This window comes from Porites lutea, chromosome 3 (genome assembly GCF_958299795.1).
Source record: "Porites lutea chromosome 3, jaPorLute2.1, whole genome shotgun sequence".
In the NCBI taxonomy this organism is placed as follows: domain Eukaryota; kingdom Metazoa; phylum Cnidaria; class Anthozoa; order Scleractinia; family Poritidae; genus Porites; species Porites lutea.
In genome coordinates, this window is record NC_133203.1 from 33,175,881 (window position 1) to 33,198,380 (window position 22,500).

The 22,500-nt window shown below is 37.6% G+C and overlaps 2 protein-coding genes across 5 annotated transcripts in view; both read right to left on the minus strand.

The window, feature by feature from the left end:
* Positions 1 to 87: 87 nt before the first annotated feature.
* LOC140932183 (uncharacterized) lies at positions 88 to 12,971 on the minus strand. Its single transcript, XM_073381825.1, has 3 exons — positions 9,758 to 12,971; positions 6,156 to 7,372; positions 88 to 6,042 (listed from the first exon to the last, which is right to left on the minus strand). The coding sequence occupies exons 2-3, from the start codon at positions 7,299 to 7,301 to the stop codon at positions 5,611 to 5,613; spliced, it is 1,578 nt and encodes a 525-aa protein (XP_073237926.1). The 5' UTR covers positions 7,302 to 7,372; positions 9,758 to 12,971; the 3' UTR covers positions 88 to 5,610.
* Positions 12,972 to 13,138: 167 nt separating this feature from the next.
* Positions 13,139 to 22,500, minus strand: part of LOC140930961 (uncharacterized) — a 99,170-nt gene continuing 89,808 nt past the window's right edge. For 2 of the 4 annotated variants that reach the window (XM_073380701.1, XM_073380703.1), the window contains exons 3-12: positions 21,995 to 22,102; positions 20,887 to 20,931; positions 18,805 to 18,892; positions 18,164 to 18,193; positions 17,422 to 17,567; positions 17,053 to 17,284; positions 16,243 to 16,392; positions 15,642 to 15,705; positions 15,272 to 15,313; positions 13,139 to 15,018 (exon numbers count right to left, since the gene is read on the minus strand). In XM_073380701.1, coding sequence (XP_073236802.1) covers positions 13,708 to 15,018; positions 15,272 to 15,313; positions 15,642 to 15,705; positions 16,243 to 16,392; positions 17,053 to 17,284; positions 17,422 to 17,567; positions 18,164 to 18,193; positions 18,805 to 18,892; positions 20,887 to 20,931; positions 21,995 to 22,102 — 2,216 coding nt within the window. In that variant the 3' untranslated portion in view covers positions 13,139 to 13,707. Of the gene's footprint in view, positions 15,019 to 15,271; positions 15,314 to 15,641; positions 15,706 to 16,242; positions 16,393 to 17,052; positions 17,285 to 17,421; positions 17,568 to 18,163; positions 18,194 to 18,804; positions 18,893 to 20,886; positions 20,934 to 21,994; positions 22,103 to 22,500 lie in introns of those variants that run through there. The other 2 variants (XM_073380702.1, XM_073380704.1) reach the window with 2 other exon arrangements.

Below are 22,500 nucleotides of genomic sequence, written 5' to 3' on the forward strand. Positions count from 1 at the left end.
AACCAGGCCAAATTGATGGGAGTCGAGTGCTCTGACCACTGCCTCACCCCTCCCCCATGTGTTCAGTTCAAAACAAAAAACTATGTATTTTCTAAAAAAGTGAACCAGTAACACATTTAATTTTATTTTGCAAAAAAACATAGGAATTAACAAAATACCAATGCTATTACAATGCTACAGTTCAGTCATGATAAAGATACAATGTAAATGTTGAAAAAAAATTTTGAATCCACCAGGATATTGAGGAATTTTGATTTTCAGAGGACAAAAATCTTGTACCTTAATAATTTAAAGCATGTTGCATTCTTTCTTACATTTTTCAAGGGCTAAAGATGTAATAAATCATCTGTAGTGACAACAAAAAAAATGGGAGCCCAAGAAAATGAATGCCAAATTTTTCAGAATTTTAAATGTGTAATCACAATTCTCGTAAAATTTGACATTCATAATTCTCGGACTTCCATGAGAAATTTTCTTTGGTGTTACTACAGATGATTTATTACATCTTCAGCCCTTGAAAAATGTAAAACAAAGAATGCAAAATTCTTTAAATTATTCTTTTTTTTTTGTTTTTGTCCACTGAAAATTAAAATTACTCAATTTCCTGGTGGATTCTGTCTTAAATTATTGGTATGCCTATGTAGAAATTCATTTTCATCCTTGGTTCATTTTATTTAAGAGAGAAAAAGAACTTTCATATTAAAACCAAGGAAAACTTACAACAAAACACTGAGTTTCCAAGAACTTGTAGCCCACTGCAGCTAGCGGTTTGTTTGCTTTGTGCAGGGTGTTGTTTTTGTTTGTAGTTGGTAAAGTGAGAGATGTCTCTCAAACACCCCAAATGCAACCACCAGCTTAAGTCTATGTAGGTTAAAGAACTTGTTGATCACAAACTTTGTATTGTTTCATTAAAACATTGAAACCCCTAATTTCCAGCCATCTTGACCTACTTACGCTTGGGCAGTATTAATAACATGGCATATTTACAAAGCTTTCCGTTTATATAGAAACCCACAAAAAGCTAACACTTATTAAGAGATAAGAAATGTTAACTCCATTTATGTACATGTAGCTTTCTGTTAAACACACAAAGGCAACTTTAACTCATAATTTGTGGTCCAAAGTTTGCATAATCTGGACACAAAAACCAACTTACGACCTGTTCCCTTAAAGGCCACTTTGCTTTGGGCACAATGTAGACTCTAAAATTTTTAGGTAATTGTGAATCTAGAAATTGAAACTAAAGGCTGGTTATTAAAACAAAGTTTAGGTGGTGTTTAACAGAACTTGTGCATTCTAAGTCATTTTTCAATTATTTTACCATCCTTACTGGCCATATCTAGAAAACATTGTTTGTTGTTAAGAGCATCAAAAAGCCTTCCAGGCTAGGCTGAAAAGATCATTTAATATCTATTTTGGGGGCCCAGACATTTTTTTAAACCTCATTTTATCAGTAAGGCTCTGTTTTAATCACCAACTCTGACTGTTTTGTGCAAAATACACGTATACTCCGGCAGAGAAATCACATACTTTGCTATAAGGCCTGTTTAGAACCCTATATAGAGTTACACAAAATGACATTTGAATGATGAGAAAGACATCGAATCATTCTGAAAAGCGCAAGTGAACTATAATAATAACAATATCTTTTTAATGGTTTTGAAAAGATTTTCCAATTGATGTAACTCCAGCAAACTTGAAAACGGATCGGCCCAACTTTTTTAAGCATTTGTCCATGCACTTAAGTTTTCTTATGGCGTAAAGTCTCTTTTTAATGATGCCTAGAGAGGCCATTAAGGTTACTATATTCACCATTTTCACATAGACCATAATTTATGCACCTTGTTTACCCCGAAAATTTTGCATTTTGTTTTCAGTTTCTCCTGGATATTACAGTCATATATCTCAAGAGAAATATTGAATATTGAAAAGAATGTTTATGCAAAATTTTGGGGGCAAACAAGGTGCATTATGGTCTATGTGAAAATAGTGAATCGGTGGATTTTCTTAATGATACAAAATAATGCATTTGTTGGATTTTGAAGTACGTAGCACAAAACCTTGATGACACTGCCCCTAAAAAGTAATTGGAATGTTTGGCACTTGTATAAACTAACATCGAGCTATTCAAGAAAATCACCCTGCCATTTTCTTGTTGTCTTGCTCAACAAGGAATTTAGACCTTCTTATTTGGCTTCTTGATTATGTTAATCTCGATATTGAAAATTCGTGTCCCAAAACAAATTGCATAGATTCTTTAGTGTTATATAGAGGATATTACACGGTGGCGCGAAGATAATGCGCTCGTTCGTAAAATATTGTTTTTGCCACGAGAAAATAAAATTCATATCTTCAAGCCGCCGTGTAATGTTCTTTTTATTATATAGACAAAAAGACATTGATAAAATAATAGAGGGAAATTACCGACTTTACGTCATCGATAAACTCACGTGTGAGATTATGGAAAATAAACCACTCGGGTCCCGGATGTAGTTTTTATGAATTTTACAAGTGGTATATTTTCCAGTAAAACACTCGTGTCGATATAATAAATGTTAATAAAAATTGCAGACTGTCAAATCACAGGCATGAAAACCTAAAAATACCGGCCTGCATTTTTGTAAAAATCTAAAAAAAAGTTACAAATTTTTTTTCCACACACCCTTTCATTATAAATTGTTGATTAAAACTAATAAACTCGAAGACACAACAGTAAGTGAACAGTGCAGATTTTTTCGTGATGAATGTCATCAAAGGCAAAGTTTTGCATTTTTCTACATGTATACAGTTGGTTGGCTTCACTGGACATGACCAGGCTAGGTTTATCCAATTAATAATAAACATCTATTGCTTATAACTTTATTGAATAACAGACTAATAGGCATGTTTACATTTATAATATTTTTCATTTTTTCCACATATTTATCATGCAACAAAATCCTAGCAGTGGTTAAATAATGACCTTGTTAGCTGATTAAGATTTAGGCACAAGGCCATTAATATTAATTTTACAGCATTTTGTTATAGGCAATGATGTCATAGCTTCTTTTCAAGTTAATATGCAAAAAACAACTTGAAGTATAAACTCTAGATCTCAGTCAACACCTTATTTGCTTTGTTTTGCTCCGTAAACAACTTTTTTTTCCTGAGGTTTTGTTTGCTTGTTGTTCATATAGAGTTTATTAATTCAGCAGCAGAAACTTATAAAAAAATTTCCCCCCCAAAAAAATCAATATTACTCTACTCTTCGTTTTTGACTTTTTAAAATGATTTTCACTGCGTTTTCTGAAAACTTTTTACCAGAAAATAAACTTTGAGGCTGACTTTTCACAGACCTTCACAACACCTACGCCTTTTCCTGACCACTTGCAAACTTTTCCTGATTTTCCTCTGGCCAAGAAAAATCACATTTCATTTTGTAATCATATATATAACTATTTTAAATATTATAGATTTTCCCTGATTATGTCTGTCCATGATAACACTGTCATTGACACATTTTGGCTGTGCTGTGATTGTCCCAGATGCCTCAAATAATGTTCAGATGATCGGGACAATCATATGAAAACCCTACCCGGACGATCGCAAATGACCTGGATGACTGAGATGACCTCTATCGATCGCGTGAATAGAGTTGAGTTCTATGCGGACGATTGGGAGCATCGTGTAAATTTTGAAGTGATCTGGAAATGCTCTCAGATGACTGAGACTATCAGGACGATCAAAGGCTATCCCAGAAATCATCACTATCATTCCATTAATTGAGAATATATTCGGCCTGGATGCTGCTGAAGTAAAAAATAATTAAAAATGTTCACATCACATATGGGTGCTACTTGAATTAAAGAGAAAGTCTGTTTCATCAAGTTCTATACGTGATACAATATCTTTGTGGAACTGACTTCTAGTTTGTTGACACCACAAAATAGAGAGAAAAAGAAGATAGCATAGCTCGAGATTTGCTCACCATTTAAAATCCATCATTACATGTATGTTTGGCTTGTTTGTGAAACCCACACAAAAATTCTATTGTCTGACCCAGAGACATCGCTGATGACACCCCGTGTCTCTTGTCGTTGAGGCACCCGTACGATCTCATGGAAACCACCTATCGTCCCAGTTGTCTGGATCATCTCAAAACTTTTTTAAACGACTGGGGTGATCGGGATGATCATATGGAAACAACGCTTTATATGCCTATCTCCCCATAAGAAACACTTAGAGATCTCCATCTTTAAGGTGATTGCCGCAGAGTTTCACCTATAGCTGTATACTAACATTAAAAGCCGGAGTCAAGCTTAATATTTTAATTAGAGAGCATCATAAAATATTTTTCCTGGAGAAGATTTCAAAGGTGTATTTTGATGTGGCATGCGATTGAGTTACAATGTAGAGCATTTCAAACTTTAAAACTTGAATCTTTAACAAAAAGAGTTATAGAGAAGCTGGTAAATGATGAGGATGTTTTTGTAAACCAACTGAATCTGGATTGTATTATTTTCCATCTGCACAAACAAAAATATTATTATACCACCAATTGTTAAAGAAACAAAAGAATGTTACACTAACTGTACTTACAGTAAACACCCACTCACTAATAAGAAACTGTGGTTTAAGAACCTGCTGGAGAACATAAAGTCCTGAATAAAGCAGCTAAAATAGTTCTAAAATAGGCTGGGCAAAAAGAAAAGGAAACTCAACAAGGCGGCTCTCAAAACAGTTAGCAAGCTAAGTCTGGGGCAGTTTCCTGGAAAGAGACGGTTGGAGGCCTGTGAGATGGCAAAAAAAAACCTTGCTCAGTCCACCAAGCAACGTTCAGCTAGTCTCCTTGGCAAAGAAGTAAAAAAACCTTACTGCAGAGAGAGGCCGGGATGATTATATTTTGTTTACATGAATGATTAAAATATTTTTTTGGCTGCCTAATCTAAAAAAATGATATTGTTTGGGGGTCAAAGTGGCTCCTGTGTACCAGGTGATGAAAAAGCTAAAAGTGGCTCATATGGGGCTCTAGACGCTATGATGACTTATCCCACTCTATGCCATGTGCAATGGCTACAGAATGTGATAAGAAAAAAAAGGGCACCTGCAGCTTACTGAACTTCTGAATACAATCATGTACTTGATAGAGCAATAAACATCTTTTAGGAATTTCATGTAAAAATAAAGTTTTGATCAATAGTTAATACTGAGCATGAAATTAGAGGAACAAACTTTTGGGACACCCTGTTACGTTCATCTCCTTCACAGAAATTAAAAACCTAATTAAGAACCTACAGTTGTACTTAGCCTTAATTACTCTGTAACGTACCCCAAAATAAATGAGCCTTTTTTGCCAGACCTCAAAAAAAATTTAAGTTAGGTTCTTATTAGCGAGTGTTTACTGTACATGTATCTCATTCATTCTACCTGTTTTGGTTTCTTAGTTTATAGAGCGATAACACAAGATTTACTACAAACATCAGTGAACTTAAGCCAGTGTATGTGGCTTAATCCAGTCATGTCCAGTGATTCCAATCAACTGCAGCATTAAATTTAAACATCTGCCTTGATGACATTTATTCATGAAAGTAAAATAAGAACTGTTGACTTGTGTCTTCGAATTTTTTAGTTTTAAACAACAATTACCTTTCCTTGGGGAGTATCTTCGTATGTAATATCCTGTAAAGCCACAGCAATTTGACTCTGCACGGTCACTGTTATTCCATTTACACCATAAAGTGGTACTTTTTCATCCAGCTGAATTCTGCGAACAAATTCGCCATTAACAGTGTATATAGCAAGCGTCAGGCGGCGTGTCTCTCGTTCATAACCAGCAAGGACAACATGGTCTGCACTTGCCAGGTGACATGCAATGCGATAATAGACATCTCTCTCATGTTTGATATTAAATTTGCCAAGCTGGTGTCCCTCCACATCAAATATGTACAAACTGTCATCTTCTTGGTCCACTATCATGACGTGACCATCACAAGTAGCAGTGAAATCTGATGCATCCTTGAACACTCCTCCACCAAAGCTACAAACAAACTCGCCACCCGGCTCCTGGTAAACATCAACATCGTTACTACCTGTCAACTCCTGGTCAACAGCAGAATTTTGCCGCGTTGTTTGCCGCCGCTGCACACTGTTAGTCTGTTGCCCCAGTCCCCTCTCACAGGAAACTTTTGCTGGTCACCAGTCTTGTTAAAAACCTGCACTTCCTTCTCCCATTTCTCAGCCCCAGGCTTCCACAGTCCGACCAGCAGATAAATCATGTCGTCCTCGCCTGCAGTGGCGACATCTAAAATAAATAACTTTGTATCGGCGTCATCAGTTTGAGGATTAAACCTAAAATCAAACTTTCCGTTGCTATCAAACACCTTCACGGTTTTATCCCCATTGTCTGCTATCAGGAATTGTCCTCTATGGTTTGTAGCGATACCAAGCGGCCACTTCAGCTTGTGCTTCTGTTCACCCTCCTGACCAAATGACCATAGCAAACAGCAGTGCTCGTTACCTTGTTTTGTCAGTGCTTTAAGAACTCTTTCGTGACGGAGTGGATCCACTTTCTCTTTCCCAGTTTCAACATCAGGCAACGTCCACATTTTTCCACTACCGAGCATGTTCATTACATCAAAGATCACACGATTAGCGTGACAGACAGAAAAAACTATTTGCCTCCTTTCTTTTTTTTTAAATGGAGCCCTCAAGCTCAATCCTTCCTCCAACTCAACTTTGAAATATTCTTTAACAGCTGGCACTTGGTGTAAGTCGTGAAGGCAGACTCTACAAGCCCCTAATGCGTCGGTAGGATTGTCAATTGCCCTCAGTATCGTAGCCATCAGTCGATATTGCATAGCTAACAGGCGATCAGGTAATTCCAAAGCTTCATTACTAAAAGCTTTTACTGCTTCCAATCGAGCTTCACCAAATGTCTCCATTGCTCTGCTAAGCTTCCTCGTGGCGGACTCATCCAAGGCAGTAAGCTGTAATTTCCTCATTTCTTTAGCAATATCGAATGGCTCAACACAAGCTGTTGCAGCTGCTTTTACCGCGCGATGCTCGCTACTGGGTCTGGCACTTTCAAACACTTCATACAACAACTCGATTCCTTCCTTAAAAAGGCTGATACTCGCTAACAAATCCTTTCTTGCTAAACCATCCAACTTCGATTTTATTTCATCGATTTCACGGACAATCAGGCCACGGAATTTCTGATCTGTAACATCACCCTCATTCAACCTTTCTGCCAGTTTATCTCTTCCTTTATTCACTAACAGGCCGATAGTGGCTTTAAATACAGCTGTTATTAACGAAGACATGCTGAGTACTCCCGTCAATGAAACTTTTAGTCTGCACTGGTATCTCCTTAACCGTTCAGTCCAACCGCTGACTGTAGATAAAGAAATGCATGCGAGGTTAAGTTGTCAGTAAACCGTTCACGGCTTGTTGATAAACTGTGTTCTTTAACGACAGCTAATTGTTCACTGGTATCTAAACTAAAAATCAATCTGGTGTGTTTTGAGGAAAAAACTTGAAATCACATTTCAGCCTGTGCAGTACTTTTTTATTCTGCTCTCAAATGTTTATAAAGCAAAGCTAGAAAAAACTTTTTGTCCCACGTTTAGTTTCAGAAAGACGCCGAAGCGTGAGATCAATTTAATCATTAGAAAAAGTACGGTCTCCTACAACAACGAACGCTTCATACTTATATCTTGACTAATATTTCAAGTTCAGGGCTTATTCGTTTATTTGTTGTTTATTTCTTGACAATGTTAAAGAAAATTAAGATATTTTTTTCCCGAGTTCTAATTTGGAAATTACGTGAATGAGCTATTCACTGATTTTACGTAACATTATATGCACCTGTTGGTGCGTTCTAGGGGACAGTTTCAGAATTATCATACAAATATGAAGCGACTCAGTGACATAATATCGACAAAGTTTATTAAACTACATGACTGTGCCTGTTAATGTTCGGTTTGTGGTTTATACTCCTAACTTGCTGAGTTTAAATGGCATGAGTTGGTATAAAACTAACTATTATACTGAAGATCCTTTTCATACTCAAGCTTTGCTCCTTCACTCCTCGTGAGCGAGGCTCGTTATTAATGGAAACTTTATTTGTGTTTTTGAATGTACAATTGTAAATCTCGCTACGTATAGGCAATGATGCTGCTTGAGATTGGATTATTAAAAAAAAAAAGAAATCAAAATTGCATTCAGTCTGGGCTATCCCAGTTCCTATTTCTACAACAAAAGATGTAATATGTTGCTCTAATGGCTATATTTATCATTTTCTTGATTATATAATAATAATTAAAAACTAAATAAGGACGTTAAGAACAAGGATCATAGTCGTTTTCAGTCTTAGCATTTCAACATTATTCTGTTTCAAAAAAACTTAGTCTCTCTCCAAACTGAAAGGCGAGCGATGTAAGGAACGAATTTCAATTGCCTGCTAAATTAGAATCATTTCGATATCCGGTCGCTATTGCTCCTTAATTACCGTTACGTTAAGACCACCCTCAACTCTTTCACTGAGACCTTTCCTTTCCAGTCAGTTTTACCGTGAGTACACTTTAAGATAATATACAACTCGGTGCTTTCAATGAATAAATCGATAAGCTTTGACTCAGAAATTTTTTATCGGTTATTTTGAGCCCACATTGGTTCTCAACTGAGTTTCGATACTGTTTTCGTTAACTTGAAAGAACTACTGTTAAACTACCCTGGGTTCCAGAGGATATTTTTTTCTTATCGATACTTATCGTTAGGGGCGAAGCCGTGCCAAGGAGGCGCGAAGCGCCGAGGAGGAAAAAATAACGTTTCGGCAGCCTTATCAAACCGTAAGCTCGGTTTATTTCATCTTGGGTATTTTGAGAACGGACCTCTGGAGTCAGGGAACTGTTAAACGCTTTATTCCTTGTAATCATGTAAAAATCTGTCATCTTTCTTAGCTTTACTTCTATGCTTGCGAATTCGAAATTTGGCATAACTTGAATTCACTGATAAAATGCAGGGCCACTTGCACACTTCATCAGGCATCATGATAGAGCGGTTCGTTTGGCTCATTTGTTTCTTCGCAGTATGCAAACAACAAACAAGTCCTTCACTGCCGAGTAAAACGAGCAACAACAAAAGCCCGCTGACGGCCACCAAAAATAACTCCCTTCATCGTTTTCAATTGTATCCACAGCCTAATGACTTCATACATGGCCCTATTTCCTGTGTAGTCGCTCCCGAAAGGCATAAATTTCGCTTTTGCTTCGGAACTTTGTGCTTCAGTAAAAGGAGGGTGGCTTGAAGACCCAGCTTAAAGCCTGGTTAAATCAATGTTATCAGACTTCGGGCACGTAAGAGAGATTATCGGAAAAAAGAAACTTAATTGTGGTTGCTGATAGTTATCGAAGCTTATCGAGATAGTTTGATCAAGTGATTTTATGTAACCCGTAGAGCAGTATCTCGTAACAATTAGTGCTCAATAGTTTACGACTAAACAAAAGAAAGTAATGAAATTAGAGTGTAATACTGTGAAGAAGTGTCTGCTACCTATTTTACAAGTTAAGTGATATCAGACTATTAATGATTGATATAGCTAAGAGAACTTCCCCCAACATTATCCATTACTCAAGTTGGAAAGTAAACTTCAATCCAATATGAATAAATTCAGTCAGTAGTAACTCTTTAAAGTTTGCTAAGACTAGTCAGATCATAAACTACGAGATATACATATTTATATAAAAAAAAGTCTTTTAGATAAAGTTCTCGTCCTTACCTGTTCTGTATCGAAGGATTTACCCGGCTGCTGGACTAATAGCGAATAGACTGCGCGTTTTAATGGTGACGAAGGACTGAGCTGAACTTTACTGACTGTTAGCTGTCCCGGCACTATTTTCTTTTATGGAGTTTCCAGACAAAAATATTCTTGGAATTTTGTTTTTATTCCGCGTTGGCCATTGTGTTTTCGCTGACTCACTAATGACAAAGATAACATTTATTCAGAATGGAAGAAACAAACAATTAATTTAAGAGACTCTTAATATGTAAGCACACTGAGTTGATAAAAAGCGGAAGACTTAACAGGCACAGATCATCATATCCTTAATTTTCATTCTCCTTGATGGCTTCTTCGATATCTAGCGCCAGTTATATTAATAAATGTTGATTTTAATCCCCAAGTGAGATAGCAGTTAACAATCCTCGCTACACTTTAATGATTGTACCTCAAGTGAATTACTAATGTAATCATAATTTCTCTGTCGAAAACTTTTGAGTTTCTAGTGAATTCTGCGGTCGTGTGTCCTACAGTGAAACACTTGTTTGCTTGTTTTGGGTAAAAAAAAAACTTGATATAAATGTACGAAAAATAAAAACTTGATCATATCGACGGGGACGTGATTAAATCATTGCAAAGGAATTGTATAGTCACTGACCTCGATCAATCAAGTCATTATTTAGTCTTAAAATTACTAAAAAATTATCGGCCAACCGTGGAAATAATATCCGCTCCTAAAACAAACCCATTTATTAGTTTTCAGCTGTTCCTGTTTCGGTCTCCATCGTAGTGGTAAAAAATGCTGCTAGGAATTTAGTTTTATGATGTGAAAATTTCACAGAAAAGGGTAGTGAGATACAGTAGAAATTTGCGGCTTAGGAACCTTGTTTTTAAGAACCTTTTAAGCTAAGGCTAAAATTTACCAGTTAGGTCCCTTCTTTACAAGAACCTGTTATACCTAAAATTTGAAACAGGTTCTTATTTTCTAAAATGTATAAGAAGAAACGCAGTAAGATTATTGAGCAAATGAGATAGGCCAGCAATCAAGATCCTCTTTGAAGAATTATCCGTCCAACTGCAATGTACAGCTGAATATAATGGTATGCAGATTTTATTAGGGAATCCGAGCTGAATACCTATGCAGATTTTATTAGAGAATAAGCTGAATACCACTAAATACTCTTAGCTGTAATCTATTTTTTCTTTAGAAGATAAGAACCTAAATAGCCTAAATTTGTGCTAATTACCATTTCTGTAAGAACTTTGTTTAGGCTAACTTGGAAAAATGCAGGTTCTTAGTTGCGGGTTTTTATTGTATTGCAACAAAACGTTCCTAAAATATTCGAGCATCAGGACGACCACCCGTGCAGAACAACGTACAGTCACTTCACAGTAGACAATCAACTTGAAATCAAATTTAAACTTGTGCAGTACTGTTTTCTTCTTCATTCAGGTCTTTATCAAGCAAAGCAAGAAAATTGTCCCACATTTAGCTTTAGAATTAGTAGCACGCGTGAGACTAGTTTATGAAGTCAAATTTAATTTAGGAGAACCGCCGGCTTTCAACGACGCTTTACACCCGGGGAGGGGGGATTAGGGGCTTCCTACAATAGCTTATACCCGGAGGTTCTGCCTGAAAAGGGGTACCCGGATTTTTGAGGCTTTAATTAAGGTTTATCAAAGACAGGGGAATCACTGTTGAGGTAAATAAAAGGCCTAAAAGGGTACAAACATTTTCATTTATTAAATTAACGTTATAGCGATTCATTCTTATCAGGTAGACATTTAAAGGCCGGGTAGTATGTTCAATGGAACTGTATACGAAAGAGGTACCTTTTCAGTGAAAATGGTATATAAAAGTATGTAAATCTTATCGTGAGTAACCCCTTCTCCCTGCATTTACACCATCAAACATACTGTTGACATTTGACGTGTTTCCTTAAACTTAATTTTCCTGCATATTTAATTACACTCTATTTTTGGGTGAAACAAGGGGTCCAGACCGCTCCCGCCTCCTCCATCTTGCATTCCTCTCTTCGGTCCCTTTTTCTTGGCTTCTTCCTTTTAGCATTTTTGCAACAAAGACTGTTGGCATTAAAACGTGTATATTTTCCTGGAACACAAATTTGCCGCCTTTGTGTTTAAACTCCAGGCCCCAGTCGTTCAAAAGGTGACTAACGCTATGCACTGGATAAATCTCAGTATCAAACGGATAGTGCAGTTGGTGTCTCTAATACTTTATGTCCTTTGGATAACGATTTCTCCGGTGGATAAACAACTGGAGCCAGTTTCCCAGAGTTAAACCGGGTTGTTTTTTTTTTTCACCAGAAAGCGCAGGAATTTTGGGGGCTAGCGCAGTTACGAAATATTTTAGCCGAGAAGCTAGAAAACAATGATGTTATATTTTCTGGCTTTATAGCATGTTGATATAAACAGACACGGACGACACCCTTTCATGGGTCAAAAGATTTCTATGATTTAGGTCACAATTAAAATAACGCGGTTTCGGAATATTGCTTGCTTACCATTCCTTTAAAGATTCTGGGACAGTTAATAACAGGTTAATTGAATTCCCCCGAGGCGTTAAAACATGACAGACTTTCGATGCTTTCCGACAGCGTTTATATTCCGTGTTGAAACGTTGATCACGCAAATAAAAATCTGAATTGCTTTGACAAAAACAGGCAAATGATGCAGCCGCAGCAACAGCGCACCCAGGCTAAAAGGATTATAAGCATGGCTCAATCCGCCAGCCGGCAATATGACGCGAAACCTGACTGTGTACTGATTGGCCACTCGACCAAGCCTGAAAGATGTGCCCATCTTGCCTTTCGAGATTTTCCGCCTTGGTCCAGCAAGAAAACGATATCTTTTTGGCTATGAAATAAATCCTTTATTGACCCAGCTTGTTCGGTCAAGATGGCTGGATATTGGCCTCCTCGTTCTTTCTTGCGTTGTTATTATCGTCTTTTTTGATCCGTGAATGCGCAAACAAGAACTTGATCAATATCCAGCCTTCTTGATCTCACGCTTGGTCAATAACACATATCAAGAGCCTGTGCATGTGTATTAAAGGACTTCAAAGAAGCCTGAGCCCCCTGAGGCGTAACAACACAAAACTGGCTCTAAGAGTTAGTTAGCATATCCAAGATTAAACGCACATTATTTTAAAATACTTCATACTTGACTGGGTTCTTTTTCATTTTTACACTACTTCATATTTGTTCGAATTACATGCATTTTGATGATGTTCTGTTCGTTAGGACACTTTGTGATGGCTATCATAAGGAAAGTGCATCACATTAGGGTTCGATCCTGGATATACTGCAACCTGCCGCTTATAAAGCTCCCCACCCCCCACCCCCACCAGCTATAGACCCATCAACCCGTAGACAAAAAAATACATCCGATTATAATCCCCACCCTCCAAATGTATTGAAATGAATTCGATTTATTATGACCTTTTGACGCTTAGTTAAAAACCAGTAAATGCAAAATTATTTTGACTAGCACTTCTGTAGATTGCTTCGAAGCGTTTTCCATTCCTGTGATAAGCTACCTCGGATATAAGCCCCTCCGTTTATAAACCCTCCTAAAACCCCTTACCAAGATGTATCAGCGGCAGTTTACCATAAGTAGACACCAAAAGGGAAAATTGATGCAAGTGTGAAAGACAATAAATATGTCGTTAAAGGATAAGTCATGAATAAATGCCTGTTCTTCTCTCTTTAGACAGGAGTTTGAATTAAAGTTTCAGAAAAGTTGGAAAAAGTTTGAACGGATGTGAGTTCGTTTCTTATTTGTCTCAAGACGTAACTTCCTTTTTCACGTTTTAGTGTCGTTTTCGACTGTTTCTACAGAGAAACGTACACAATATTGTACATTGAAAATTGAAGTGCTGTTTACGTTCACGATATCACCGATGTTTGAGAAGTTTACACGCAATCAAGTCAGTCACTTGAAATGTCCTGATCTTTCTCGGTCACGACAATGTTTCTTTCCGATTGCCTCGCGTCTCTTTTATGATGGTGTCGATGATGATGATGACGATGATGATGACGACGATGGTGATGACGTGACTTCCGGTTCCGGTCACTCTCCTGAGAGCTGCTTCTGCGTCTATCAAAACTCCTACTGCGCTGTCGACGGCCAGTTTTACGTTCTGAGATACCCTGATGTTTAAACCTTCCTTCACCCTGAAGGAAAGCTCGTTTGTCCTCTTGTTCACTGCCTGCGCTTTCTTCGTTTGGAGGAATCTGTTCATCGTTATTTTTACCGCGAGATTGTAGACGTTCTCGGTTATTTTCACGTTCTTTGCTTAATGGAATGGGTGCATAACTTTGTGCCTCCAAAGTTCCGTGACCTTCTTCAAACTCATAATCACGAGCTAAGCTTCTCCATGTCTGCTCGTCACCGTTCGGGTATGAACTTGGTTTCCGTATGTCCCTGGTGTCGTCTTTACGCGCAAGATGGCTCTGTTTTTCCAATCCGTACAAAATGTCTCGACTTGCTTGTTCAAATTCCTCGCTGTCGCTGTTACTGCTAGTTTTTTCTCCTCTCCTGTGTCTGCCAGTTTCATTGATTGAAGCAAACTTTGACCTTACATAGCCTTCATTAGAAAAGCTCTTTTCCTCTTCTTCCCGTCGCCTTTCTGGAAAGCGCTCTTCAGTTATAGGTGAACATTCGTTAGCTTTTTCATCATTTGAGTTCCTTTCACCTCTTGTTTCAACTGTTGCAAATTTATCACTGCTTCCACCATCTCTTACTGAGTAGCTCTGTTTCATTTTTCTTTCCGCTGATTCACGGTCTTTCATATGCTGTTTGCTATCTGTTCTCTGAAGTAAGTGTGATTGTGGGGATTTCGAATGTCTTCGTGGAGACCTCGAGCGTTGTCGCGGAGACCCCGAGTGTCTCCGTGGAGACGGCGAGCATCTCTGTGGGGAATTTGAGTGTCTTCGTGGGGACGTCGACCGTCGTCGAGAATACATCGGGGGTCTTTGAGGTGACAGCGAGCGTCTCTGTGAGGAATTTGATTGTTTTTGTGGAGACTTCGAGCGTGTTCCAGAAGACATCGGGGGTCTTCGAGGAGAATTCGAGCGTCGACGGGGAGATCTAGAGCGTTCTCGAGAAGACCTTGACTGTCTAAATGATGATCGTGCACGACGCATAGGAGACCTTGACCGAGCAACCAAAGGTGGGGAAAAACGGCCCGAAATGTTCCGGGTTTCATCTGGAGAAGAAGGCGGGGGTGTGCGATACCGCTGAAAAATAAAAATCACGTGATTAAGTTCTGTTTCAAACCAATGGAGTAGCCTCCGGCCAGGCTCTTTGCTCAGAGGGGGGGAAGGGAGAAGGGGGGGGGGGTACACTGTAGTGGGTTTTCAGAGATGTGTTTTGCTTTGTCTTGTCTCCTGACCGATTCTAAATGATTCATTACTTAGTGATTTCCTTTTCTCATGGTGTATTGTTTTTCTCGTAAGGAAGTTTTAACTATTACCCTGGGAATTTCCTCACCATATTTCCTCGTCCTCGTAGAATCCTTCCCGACCTGGAAACCTGCCGATACGAAAGACAAACAGAGATAGATGATAGAGGGTAAAAAGTTTTACAATTGTGTTAAAAGAAAGAAAAATAGTTACCCGTAGAATCCGAGCTCCATTTTAAGAACCAAGAGACTCGGATGTAATTGTTTTATTAATAATTATGGATATTTTCTGTTGAACGTATAGACCTCAATCACCATCTTTGTAGGCGTTCAAGGTTTGATGGGATAGATGCAATGTCACGTGATTTATCAGTCCCGAAACGCACGCGAAGATGGTGGATACAATGAAATAAGGTCTACTGATCTCCCAAACAATATCATTTCAGCAGGTGTACATACTCTGGTCCTTTCCTGTGAATTACTTTGAGGCGCAGCTTTATACCCTGGAGGAGACTTACTTTTCCTGTGGTCATACAAACAAGAAAAATTAATAATATATACAACTTGAAGATACTACTGCCATCTATCTCTCAACATCTGAACAACGTTTTCTGAACCATTTGCCATCAGAATCAGTTTAGCAGTGCTATCACATGGTACTATGTAGTTTTAATTTCTGAGTCTGTGGATGAAATCCTATGGTGTGACCATTCAAATGAAACCTCTTCCATCAGTAGTACTTTCACATGGTACCATTTCCTTGGTGTAATCAGGCACGTTGGATGAAATGCAGTTCTTAGTTTTGAGTCCGTGGATGAAATCTAGTCGTCTTGCCATTCCAAAGTACTTTTATATGTCACAATTAATTTTATTAGTATATACCTCAGAGCTTTGAACAAAGAAAGAGCTTTGCCTTGGGCAAAATTTATCATTGCAAATTTAGTATAGACTTACATGCTCAAAAATTCCTAATTCATGATAATAATTATGCACCGAAAAGGGAATGAGCCCAGCTCTCGTAGAAATGATTAAGGTCAGGTGTACCTCAGAGGAAACATACCTATTTTTTGCCTGCTGAAGCCTCTTTTCCCTGACAGGGGAGGGGGTGCGGCTTCTTCTCAATAGAAAAGAATTATTGGGAACATCTGGGATCTCATCCACAGTCACTGAACTAAAAGGTTCAGGACTCTTTGGTTTAACATCTCCTGGACTGGAATTCAAATTAATTGCTGATATTAGTGTCAATATTTCACCAACAGGGAAGGTGGCATAAAAGCAACATTATTATGTAATATGGGACCTCAAATGTAGCCACAGACTCCTTTGCTTATCACTTACTTGGCCAGGTTTGTTCAAAGCTGGGTTAAGATAACCCTGGGTTAGTGCGAGGTATGTGTAAGTACTCTCAGGGAAGCCAGCAATGCAGGCAAATTTTTAAGGTGGGCAAAAACTGCTTGTCTGCATTGCCATGGCTGCCATCTTTGATCACTGGGAAAGACAGGGGAGAATAGAAATAGCAACTCTTGGACTAGTCATGGGGTAAAAAAAGGGTCAACTTCTTTGGAATTCAACATGTTGGTTGCCATGGTTATGCTCTGCACTCGGCACAGTGGCTCTATCAGTCCTTTTTGCTACTCAACCAAATCTATCTACAAGTACATGTTGTCATTTGAGTGTAATGAATGAATTATTGAATGCTGTACTTTTTGCGAACAATGTTAATTTTTGAAATTATACGTCTATGCATTTTTTTATTAAGCCATTAATTATTTTATTCATAGTATTCATTTTTATCAGATTTGCATTTTTTGTATGTACTCGTTAAATGTTTGTGTATTGATGTATTTGTGGTGTAGTTACAGCCACTTACCTGTCTTTTATCTCTTTCTTTTTCTTCTTTGCTTTCTTTTTGTCCTTGCATTTTACAGATTCACTCATCTTTTTTCTTCTTTTCTTTTTTATGCGTTTCTTTTTCTCCCGCTCATCAGTTGATGACTGATCACTGTCTGATTCTGATCCAGAACTGGATGAAGAGTCAGTATCTGAGGAGCTGCTGTCACAATGTCGCTTTGATTTCCTTCTTTTCTTTTCAGCTTTCTTCTCTGCAGTTGAAAGTTAACAAATAACAGTAAGACATCACCTAAGAGCTAAAGTATGGTGCCAGGGGTCAGCAGGCAGCACTGCTGCTAGAGCACTGAGCCCTGTACATAAATTTAGTCAGTGGAAACATATCCTGTACCTTTAGCCTTTGCTTTTGGAATAAGTTCACCACAGTTGATAATCTTTACATCCACTAGGGGCCTACTCTTGTCATCAACTCTTTGAATCTCTATCTCTGATACTATTTCCTGACCTTGCAATACTTGGCCAAATATCACATGAATCCTACAAATAAAATAAATATACCACAATATAAGCAAGAGCAACATTGTTGAGGTGTGGGTAATCATTGATCTGTGACTTGCTTTTGAGTGGCACTGCAATAAACAAAAATGCATAATGTATACAAGTCATGTACAATTTCATTACTTAACTTAGCATTTTTTTTATTTCATGAATTTGTTTTCGCCAATAAATATCCTTACGAAAAGAAAACATGCAAAATTTTAATTTAATACCCATAGAAAATTCAAATCATATAAAAATGATTAAGATTTAATAACAACAACTGTTTCTACTGTAGAGCCTAGGTGTATCGACAATAAATTATTAACTGGTTTTACTGGTAATTTTTAATCTGTTGTGGAATATTGTTAATACGCATTTTGTTCGTTACAGTTTATCTTCATATCTTTTAGAAATTCAGATGTTTGAAAAATAATATCGCAAAATTTGATGCCCTTTTTTATATTTGGGTACTGAAATTGAAAAAATGAAACCATGTGAAACACTGTCTTGTCTGTACCAATAAGGTCATAATGCTAACAGAAATTTCCTTTCTATCAGTAAGAACAGCTGAATCAAGTTAAAAGAAAACTTACCCATCAAGATGTGGGGCAGGCTGAGTTGTTCTGTGAAAAGCAAAATAAACACACTGTAAAAACTTAAAACATTAAAACTTTGTCTTTATTCACACTACAATATTGTTATGTATCACAGAGAGGCCAGTTGGAAGACCTGAAATCTGGCCCAAGTTGTTCACTCCTTGGATCAGGTGCTATTTAGCAGATAAATTAATATCCAGTGGATAAACATTAATTAGGGAAAACAACTGGATCAACGACTGGATAGAGATTAATATTATCAAGTTGATACATTGAAGTACATAAAACCCCTTTTAAACTTGAACCTGGGGCCTTGAGAAAAGGAAGGAGTTGAGAATTAAAGGCGGGGAAAATTAGACAACAGCAGGAAATTCAAAAAGAACTGAACCATTTTTGCCAGTGTAATTAAGTTAACAGTGCCCAGTTGCTCAGAAGGTGGGTAATGCTATTCATCAGGTAAATTAGAAAAGCAAGGCAATTGGATTTCATGACACTCTAACCACTCCATAGCGATAATTAATTTATACAGTGGATAGCACTACATGTATCCAATCTTTGAGTGATCAGGAGCAGTTGAATTTTATACTTGGTTTCAAATTTATAGGGTGCTTTCTATCCTTAAAAGATCAAATACTTACATAAAAAACTGAGAACCGTTAGTGTTTGGACCTCTGTTAGCCATGGACAACAACATTGCTGTCTTGTGCTTAAGATGGAATCCTTCATCTGTTATAGGGAAAACAAACAAATGAAAAACTTAATATGACGAGTAAATCACTGCAGTTATCACAATTACAGGTTTGTACTTCTCATAAGTTTCAACCAAATTAAGCCCTTTTTACTGTTATAGTTAAATGAAGATCAATAAGAGTGTCATTAAATGCTGAGATCTGTAATGTTATTACATAATCCAATATTGCATAACATTGTTTCATTCTCCACATCATGAGCAAGATGAATTATTAGCTGACAGATTAATATAAACCAATCAAAACCTGAGAACGTCTTGTGTAAAAGATGATAAATTGTGAGACACAGATTTGCATAAGGTGTAAGTTCACTGGAAGATACAGGGCTGGACATCACTATGAACCAGGGGGGGGGGGGGGGGCTGGGGATTTTACCTGGGTACTATGAGCATGGGCCCTAGCTTCTCTTATAGGAAACAAAAAGAAAACAGAACCAAAGAACTAATTCCTACACAGCTCAGTACAATTCCCCTTCTACTAACTGCATTTACCCAGCCACTTCAAATTTTAGCCACAGCCCTGAGATAAGAGTCATTGCAGAACAGTAGAACCTTGATATAACAAACTCCTCAATATAATGAACGATTTTCTTTTAACCCCAGTATAGTAATAGTAAAATATATGGAAAATAACCTCAATATAACAAAACCTTGTTACAACAAAAAGCAATTTTACTGTCACGCCAGTAAAATGTAGTTTATGGAACATGATCCTAGTTATCAGCAACCCTTTCATAGCAGTTCTTTTTCAATAAAGCAATTGTGTATACAAGTTGTCAAGGTCAGCAAGCTCTAAGATGCATTGTCTTCTAGCGTAGAACTTTACAGCCTTGTATTCTTAGGCAGCCTAGTACAAGCCACAGCAAATTGGCCAGTATGTTCAAAGCACTATTTTTGGCTACAAGTTTGCACATGCAATGCTGAGCTGTCTTGTAGTACAGCCTTTCCTACTGGCTATGCCAGCAGACGTTCGTCTAGCTATAAAAGCCAAGAACAACTGTTCAGTGTTCACTTGGGTTGTTCAGTAAGGTTTCAGCGCCCAGTATACTATTCTTGTGTCAAGGTCAGCAAGCTCTAAGATGCATTGTATTCTAGCGTAGAACTTTACGGCCTCGTTGTCTTCAGCAGGCTAGTACAAGCCACAGCATTGGCCAGTATTTTCAAAGCACTATTTTTGGCTAAGAGTTTGCACATGCAACGCTGAACTGTCTTGTAGTACAGCCTTTCCTACTGGCTATGCCAGCAGACATTCATCTAGCTGTAAAAGCCAAGAACAACTGTTGAGAGTTCACTTTGGTTGTTCAGCAAGGTTTAAGCGCTCAGTATACTATTCTTGTAAAATGTTTCCCTCTTTCCCTCTCTTTGGAGACGATCGAGGTTTGGGTTTGTTTTGTGCTATGCCATCAAATAAACTAGGGACACTCCTCGGAAGTGCAGTTAAGTTTGCACCACGACTTCCCCCAAGCTTGTTGGCTGCATTGCCGTTTAATATCTCCTGCAAACCAATACTCTAGTCCAATCCAGCACGTGCTGTATTGCATTCAGCTCGTAGTGCTGGGGAGATAAGTGAGGTCGTTTGGTCACGCCATCGCCGGAAGTCGCACAGACTAACCTTGCGCAAGGCAGTACTCCCCCATTTAACGCCAACTTGTCATTATTTGTTTTATAATTAAATTACTTCACATTTAACATGCACCATAAAGGAGCAGAGACATTAACATATTTTGCCAGTCCCTTGGGTCTTTGTTATATCAGGGTTTCAATGTAGTCAATGCAATTTATGTTTACAACGAGGAATGACAAACTACTGATAAAATTCCTGTTTGACTATAACACAAAGTTAATTCAGATATTAAAGGTTTACTATACTCAATCCTCACTAATAATATTGCACTTCTTCAATTTTTGCAACTATAAATGTGATTCTAACTGCAGGTCTTGTTGTTGAGATTAATATTGTGAAGCTACATACCATTAAACGTGCCACCATAAATTGACTCTCCTCCAGTCCCATTTCCTGTGATACACAAAAATAATAGAAAAATCATAATTTATTTTATTACATATCGAGTTTTAAATGCATTCTCTAATTGATCAAAGGTTTGCAAAGAATGATTTGTACAGCACATGACATACAGTACCACTCAAAGTAAGTTACCAGTCATGTCTTGTTTCCTGCGCAATGAGAATCTTGTCACACTCTACGCAATTATCATCACGCTACTAGAATCGCGTATTACGAGAATCATTGAAGAGGCAATTTTTGGCAAAAAATTATTGACACACATCCAGTGAGAAACCAACTAAAAGTTTTGCTTAGTGTTACCTAGAAGACTGATGTAGTACATGTGTAACAGATAAAAAAAATACCTGATATGAACATGAAAAGTAACGAGCACCTTGCATCAGGTGTTAATAGTCAGCAGCTTTTGAAAACTCTGTGAAACACTGCTGTTCTTGTTACAAAACGTAGCCCTCGCAACTCTCACAAAAAGATCTTATTAATGTAAGTAAAGATACAGAACCTACCGTTTATACATCGAAAAAGATTTTATTGCAACAATCTGCAACTTCTTTTGCAAAAACTACACTTAGGCACACTTACAAGCCACTTACACATTGTGATGAAAACTCTTGTGTCAAAATAACATCAGTCATAACAAATTCCTGGTAATAATACAGCTATTAAAGGAGATTGTTTTCCAGTATCTTTGCTAATGACAATAGTTAAGGCTCTAACTCTGAAAAGTCCATTTGAGCCATCTTGATATGTGTGGTTGAGCGGTTAACACCTCAAACTCTGGATCTGGAGGTCTGTGGTTTAACGTCACCCATTGCATTGTTTCCTTAGACAAGGAACTTTACTCCACTTGGCCTCTCTTCACCCAGGTGTATAAATGGGCACTGGTGACATACTGCTGGAGGGTAACCCAGCGATTATGTCCAGGGTGAGGGGGAGGGGGGTAGCAATACTCCTAGGCATGCTTCATGCTGAGGAAACCAGGAAAAGCTCCGGCCATCTGAGCCTTTAGCTTAAGTGCGCCTTTTCATTTACCATCTTGATATAAAAATAAAAGTACCTTTAGTAAAGTCTCCTCCTTGAATCATAAAATCCTTGATAACTCGATGGAACCCTGATCCTTTATAGTGAAGAGCCTTCCCAGAAGTCCTGCTTAAACCTTTTTCTCCTAAAAAACAGGTTCAAAGTTAATCCCAAAAATCTTGTCTAAAGTTTCCATGAAATGTCACGTTTATCACTTAAAAAAATAGCCATTAATTTCCTTAAGAGTTCAGCAATTTCATTATTATTATTACTATTTTTTTGTTTTTAGCAGTTGAAAGAAACTTTTGAATTTTAGAGGTTGACAGTTTTTTTTTATTATTGAAATGAAATGTTTTTAATTCGAAAAAATTTTTCTTCGTTACATTAACTTTTTTTTAGCTAAATTAAGTGCTTTTTAATTCGACAGGAATTGTAAATAGTGTTTTTGAATGAATAGTTTTTTCTTTTTTTTTTAAGCGAATTAATTGTAAATAGGATTTTAATAGTTAGCATTGTTGTTAATAAAATTTCTTCTTCGAAAAA